At 51.5% G+C, this 7,500-nt stretch overlaps 1 protein-coding gene across 1 annotated transcript in view; it reads left to right on the forward strand.

The window, feature by feature from the left end:
* The window catches only part of LOC115538997 (Down syndrome cell adhesion molecule-like protein 1 homolog), a gene marked incomplete at its 5' end in the record, with an annotated part of 25,252 nt that overhangs the window by 9,525 nt on the left and 8,227 nt on the right, over positions 1 to 7,500 (forward strand). Inside the window, one exon of the mRNA XM_030350196.1 lies at positions 4,596 to 4,916. Coding sequence (XP_030206056.1) covers positions 4,596 to 4,916 — 321 coding nt within the window. The remainder of the gene's footprint in view (positions 1 to 4,595; positions 4,917 to 7,500) is intronic.

Below are 7,500 nucleotides of genomic sequence, written 5' to 3' on the forward strand. Positions count from 1 at the left end.
ATTAGGGTTGTAAGGGGTGTTAGGGTTAGTATGGGGTATTAGGGTTAGTATGGGGTGTTAGGGTTAGTATTAGGGTTAGTATGGGGCATTAGGGTTAGTACTAGGGTTAGTATGAGGTGTTAGGGCTAGTATGGGGTATTTGGGTTAGTATGGGGTGTTAGGGTTAGTATTAGGGTTAGTATGGGGTGTTAGGGTTAGTATTAGGGTTGTATGGGGTATTAGGGTTACAGTAATGATGATACAAACACATGATGGAGGCTTCTGAGTTCTAATGGCCCAAAGCTGACCCTTTAAAGGGCCAAGAGAATGTCTTCACTAGGGCTTTGCTAGGGCTTTACTAGGGCTTTACTAGGGCTTCAGTAGGGCTTTATTAGGGCTTCAGTAGGGCTTCAGTAGGGCTTAAATAGTGCTTTACTAGGGCTTCACTAGGGCTTCATTAGGGCTTTACTAGGGCTTTACTAGGGCTTTACTATGGCTTCAGTAGGGCTTTACTAGGGCTTTACTAGGGCTTCACTAGGGCTTTGGATAGGGCTTAACTAGTGCTTTACTAGGGCTTCACTAGGGCATCAGTAGGGCTTCACTAGGGCTTTACTAGGGCTTTACTAGGGCTTTACTAGGGCTTTACTAGGGCTTCAGTAGGGCTTTACTAGGGCTTCACTAGGGCTTCACTAGGGCTTTACTAGGGCTTTACTAGGGCTTTACTAGGGCTTCAGTAGGGCTTTACTAGGGCTTTACTAGGGCTTCACTAGGGCTTTACTAGGGCTTCACTAGGGCTTCAGTAGGGCTTAACTAGTGCTTCACTAGGGCTTCCCCGGGGCCACAGACAGGGGGGCCCCCGGGGCCAGAGATATGGGGGCGCTCCGCTCTCCAGGGTGCTGATCTGGGGCTAGGGTTAGGGTGCAGGGTGCTGATCTGGGGCTAGGGTTAGGGTGCAGGGTGCTGATCTGGGGCTAGGGTTAGGGTGCAGGGTGCTGATCTGGGGCTAGGGTTAGGGTGCAGGGTGCTGATCTGGGGTCAGACCTGACTGGAAGGTGCTAGAGGAAGTGAACTTGACCCAAATTCAGACTTCAGAACGCAGAGGAGATGCTCCCATTCCGGGCTGTGGCAGGAGATGAGTCTCCGTGGAGACGAGTCGAGATGAGTCTCCGTGGAGACGAGTCGAGATGAGCACAGAAACCTCCTCTGAAAATGCTCTCAGACAAGTACACACACGCACACAAACACATACACACATTGATGTAAACACACACACACACACACACACACACACACACACACACACACACACACACACACACACACACACACACACACACACACACACACACACACACACACACACACACACACACAAACACCTTGCCCCAACCAGCCATCCGTGTCCTGTCTACAACCCTTTCGCTGTCTGCCCTCTCCTTCTCTCTCTCTCTCTCTCTCTCTCTCTCTCTCTCTCTCTCTCTCTCTCTCTCTCTCTCTCTCTCTCTCTCTCTCTCTCCCTCCACCTCCCCCTTCCCCTCGCCCCCCCCTCTCTCTCCCAATCTCTCCCCTCTCTCCCCCTCCCCCTCCCTCCCCCCTCTGCCTCCCTTGTGCTGGTGGCACGGGGGAGTGTTAGGTGGTCTGTGGGGGTGGTCTGATTAGGGGGGATAGAGAGACTTTGTGTTAAATGTGGAAGGAGATTATGTGATTTCAACTCTCTGTGTCTGGCATATCAATACCCCCAGCATCGCTGGCACTGGACAGGTGTGTGTGTGTGTGTGTGTGTGTGTGTGTGTGTGTGTGTGCGTGTGCGTGTGCATGTGTGTGTGTGTCTCAGATCGTTGGGATTATACCAGTAAACTGTTTGGCACGTCTGTCAGTCCCTTCCTGTCATTGGGTCAGGACAGAGCAGTTCTGGATTAACCAATCAGAAGAACTCCTCAGGGGACACACGGTCACGTGACCTTTCCCCTGGCCACCTCGTCCCTAATAGCCTGCTAAGATGCTATCTCCGGAGGCTAAGGATCTATAGAAATGAGCGTGTGTAAAGGAATTAGAGCTGAATGGCCCTCAGTCCTGTTGATGTGTGTGGGCAGATAGCACAGCATTAACAGCAGATAGGGCTAATCCCACCACTGGTGACACAACCCAGGAAGAAGGGATTAATGAAGTGTCATTGTGTGAGGAGAGGGGGGGGGGGGGGGGGGGGGGGGGGGCGTCGCCTGGCCTGCATCCAAGCTGAGCTCAGCACATCTTTACACCGGTCTTAACCCACCCCCCCCATGAACTACACACACACACACACACACACACACACACACACACACACACACACACACACACACACACACACACACACACACACACACACACACTTATTAGATATTATTGTATGGTGGTCTACAACCCCCTCCTCCTCCTTCTCCTCCCCTGGGGGCTATTCAAGGCAACAGCTCTTCATTGGGGCAGAAGCGGCCGTCTGAGAGGAGGAGGAGCCTCTCTAAGAGGAGGGGGAGCCTCTCTAATAGGAGGAGGAGCCTCTCTGAGAGGAGGAGGAGCCTCTCTAAAGAAGGAGGAGCCTCTGAGAGGAGAAGGAGCCTCTGTTAGAGGAGGAGGAGCCTCTCATAGAGGTGCAGCAGCTCCCGCACTGTGGGCAGCTATGTTGAGGAGGCACGGGGTTGAGGAGGCGCAAGGTTGAGGAGGAACCCGCTCTGGACCCCGCCCCCCCTCCCCCTGGCCCCCCCTCCCCCTGGCCCCCCCTAACCATTGAACACTCTCTGGATGGAAGGGGGAGCAGGGAGTCTGTGAGAGGGCGTGCGTTGTGTATGTGTGTGTGTCTGTGTGCGGGCTTTTGTTGTGTCTATGTCTGTGTGAGACAGGTAGTTGTGTGTGCGCATGCGCTCACATGTTGGTGTGTGTGTGTGCAGAGAGCAGGAGGACCCACTTTCCTCCCCACTGAGAGGAGTTCTCCGTTGGTGGATCAGCGGCGTTGGGGGAGGGAGGCCGTGGGACCCCGACAAACATTGACCAGAATAAATTGACATTTGATTTACAATATAGATATCATTTAACAATTAACAATCAGCAAACTGTACACAGAACACATGCATACATACATGCATATCTACATACATAGGCCTGCATGCATGCACATATACAACACACACACAAAAATGAAATCAAAAATAATCCTAACAATACTATTAATAATAGTACAAATGAAATTGAAATCATTGCATTATCGCCGTTGACAACCATTAAAGAATTCCTCCAAGCAGCAGATCAACGGAAGCCATTATGGCCGCAGTTACATTTTTCAAAAGTTATCTAACGGTAAAAATTGTGAAACCTGATCGAAGAACAACCTAAAGGTTGGGGGAGAATCATTTACGTTTCTTTGCAAAATATGTTATAATTGGTAATCTTCTGAATTTTTTTCTATCCAAATGAAAGTCTTGGTAGTCATTTAAGAAATACAGACGAGGCTTTAAATCAAATTCCAATTTCAAAACTGATTAAGCAAAGGAATGAATCAAATTCGATAAATCCTTGAACTAATCACATTGGTAAAACGTGCAAAAATGTTCCATCCTCAATTTTACATTGCGTCACTTTGCTGAGTTATCTTCTGATATTATTCTTTCAAAAATGTTTGACCAAATATTTTCGTCATAAACCATCCCTTTGACTAGTGATCGAACACCATCAGATTCTGTCGATATTTAAAAAAAATTGTGTTTGGGATGCCATATTCAGTTTCTAAGCCAAACAATGATTTTGGTTGTACATTTTTATGGACAAATCTCAAAATTGTTTTATACCAAAACTCATCCATTTACTTGTATTAATTCATGTTAAATGTTTTTCCCAATCAGGATTTTGATGGATAGGAGAATACATAGAAGTACAGTTAGTGATATCAAGGGTCCTGCTACAGTGTTTCAGTACTAAAAGCGTAGTGAAGACAGTGACGCACTGATCCATGTTTTTTACCGTATTAAGTTGATTTATCAAACAAGTTGTCCTCCCTCTGGACTCTCATGAATCCGGTCTCCCCAGTGACCCCAATAAGATTAAACAACCTAATCGAGCTTACCAAAAGTAAGACTGGAGGTTGGGGAGACCAAGAGCCCCCATGTTTAACGGTTTAATTTACAATATCCTGCAATAATTTAATAATTGCCATCCCAACATTTGGTGGATGGATGAGAAATGCATTGAGGAGAGCATTACTAACCCATTGAGGGATCTAACAAAGGGAATGGGAGGAGGATTTATGTGTGCTTCTAAGTTTGGATCTCAGTGCTTTTAGGCTGCATGACACAACAACGTGAAGCTTCTGCTTCTCTGGTTCATCACTTCACCGTCTCCTGAGGACAGGAAGTGTGGATCTCATCTCCCCTCAGATCGCTGTCTGTGCTCTCAATCTCTCTCTGTCTCTCTCTCTCTCTCTCTCTCTCTCTCTCTCTCTCTCTCTCTCTCTCTCTCTCTCTCTCTCTCTCTCTCTCTCTCTCCCACTCTCTATTTTTGATTTTATCCTCTACCGACCGTCATGCGATCATGAGCACCTCACCAACCCTTGTCTCCCCCCTCTCCCCCTGTCTCCCCCCTCCCCCCAGTCCACAGTGAGGATGGTGTCTCCACGCGGCTGTACTTTGTGAACGCCTCCGTGCAGCGTGTGAGCTTCTCCAGCTCCGTGGGCGTGTCCCTGCCCTGCCCAGCGGGTGGAGCTCCGCACGCCGCTCTGCGCTGGTACCTCGCCGCCGGGGACGACATCTACGACGTGCCGCACATCCGCCACGTGCACGCCAACGGCACGCTGCAGCTGTACCCCTTCTCCCCCTCCGCCTACAACAGCATCATCCACGACAACGAATACTTCTGCACCGCAGAGAACCAGGCCGGCAAGATACGCAGCCCCAGCATCCACGTGAAAGCAGGTGAGGGGGGGGGGCACATAGCGCCTGAATCATCTCTGGGGGAGGGAGGGGGAGAAAGAGAGGGGGACGGAGGGAGAAATTATTATTTTTTGTTTCAGTGGCCTTGGCAACGAAGATATTTTAATCTCCTGGCACTGAGTTTAGTTTTTATATTTTCCAAATGTCACATACTCCAGTTGTACCACGGGTGCAGACGGATCAGCTGAAGCAGTCGGCCTGGTTCTAGACTATCAGAAGGAACGGTTGAGAGAGGCACCTCACCCACAACTCCCAAGGCCCACTGTGTAGCTCGTAGCTACATGACATATATGTTTAGTCAATACTGGTCCATAGCGATTTCAATAATGGCATCAATTAAATCACATCCTATAACTGATGTTTTCCACAAATACAAAATGCTCGCCAGCATGTACCTCTCTCTTTGCTTAGAATAATCGTAATCCCACTCCCCTAGGCGCCTCCCACTCCCCTAAACCCTTCCCACTCCCCTCAACCCCTCCCACTCACCTTAACCCCTCCCACTCACCTTAACCCCTCCCACTCACCTAAACCCCTCCCACTTCCCTAGGCGCCTCCTACTCCCCTAAACCCCTCCCACTCCCCTTAACCCCTCCCACTCCCCTCAACCCCTCCCACTAACCGTAACCCCTCCCACTCACCTTAACCCCTCCCACTCACCGTAACCCCTCCCACTCACCTAAACCCCTCCCACTCCCCTCAACCCCTCCCACTCCCCTTAACCCCTCCCACTCACCGTAACCCCTCCCACTCCCCTAGGCGCCTCCCACTCACCTAAACCCCTCCCACTCCCCTCAACCCCTCCCACTCTCCTAGGCGCCTCCCACTCCCCTAAACCCCTCCCACTCCCCTCAACCCCTCCCACTCCCCTAGGCGCCTCCCACTCCCCTAGGCGCCTCCCACTCACCGTAACCCCTCCCACTCACCTTAACCCCTCCCACTCACCGTAACCCCTCCCACTCACCTAAACCCCTCCCACTCACCTTAACCCCTCCCACTCCCCTAGGCGCCTCCCACTCACCTAAACCCCTCCCACTCCCCTCAACCCCTCCCACTCCCCTCAACCCCTCCCACTCCCCTTAACCCCTCCCACTCACCGTAACCCCTCCCACTCCCCTAGGCACCTCCCACTCCCCTCAACCCCTCCCACTCCCCTCAACCCCTCCCACTCCCCTAGGTGCCTCCCACTCCCCTAGGCGCCTCCCACTCCCCTCAACCCCTCCCACTCCCCTAAACCCCACCCACTCCCCTTAACCCCTCCCACTCCCCTTAACCCCCGCCACTCCCCTATACCCCTCCCACTCACCTACACCCCTCCCACTCTCCTTAACCCCTCCCACTCCCCTAAACACCTCCCACTCCCCTAAACCCCTCCCACTCCCCTACACACCCCCCACTCCCCTAAACCCCTCCCACTCCCCTACACCCCTCCCACTCACCTAAACCCCTCCCACTCCCCTTAACCCCTCCCACTCCCCTATACCCCTCCCACTCACAGCTGATAGTTAGCCCCACACATTTCTACAGTCACTCAGAGTGGACATAGTGGAATAGATGGATTGACTGAAATGAGAACCTTCCAGTCGTGGCCGCTGAAGTCCATGGCCATGTTGGCCCAACTTAAAATACTGTTGAACATCTTTAACCACTCCCCTTTGACCCTGTGCATTATGGGCCTAATAACAGAACAATGCATACACAAGCAGACAGTTGGTGTGGCGACCCCTTCACACACGCCAAGGTCACTGCTGGAGACACACTGAGGCAAGGTGTGTGTGTGTGTGTGTGTGTGTGTGTGTGTGTGTGTGTGTGTGTGTATGTGTTTGGCTCTCTCTCTGACTCTCACTCTCTGGCTATCACACATTAACAACTGGAATACACACAACTGGCCTAATATATGCTTGGTACCACACTTTGGATGCAAAAAAGAAAAACGCACTTGGCCAAGCATGACACACACGCACACACACATACACACACGCACACACACACACACACACACACACACACACACACACACACACACACACACACACACACACACACACACACACACACACACACACACACACACACACACACACACGCACACGCATGCACACAAACAAACACGTGCAGTAACACTCATTATCACACACACATGCACACACACACACCAGCCTGTGCCTAGCCCATGCCAGCAAGCCTCCTGTCTCCCAGTCACTCCATCTGCCCATGGACTGGAAAGTCCCCTAACTGCACACACACACGCACGCGCACGCACACACACACACACACACACACACACACAGACACACAGACACACAGACACACACACACACACACACACACACACACTCGCGCGCGTGGTGCCCGGCGGCCAGCTCCTTGTCAGGGCGTTTGGCTCGGAAGTTCGTGGTCGTCTGCAGACAAAGCAGACGATTGTAAAACGCAACGTAACCTCTAGAACCTCTAGAACGCAGAACCTCTAGAACGCAGAACCTCTAGAACGCAGAACCTCTAGAACGCACAACCTCTAGAACGCACAACCTCTAGAACGCAGAACGTCTAGAACGCAGAACGTCTA

This window comes from Gadus morhua, unplaced genomic scaffold (assembly GCF_902167405.1).
Source record: "Gadus morhua unplaced genomic scaffold, gadMor3.0, whole genome shotgun sequence".
Classification (NCBI taxonomy): Eukaryota; Metazoa; Chordata; class Actinopteri; order Gadiformes; family Gadidae; genus Gadus; species Gadus morhua.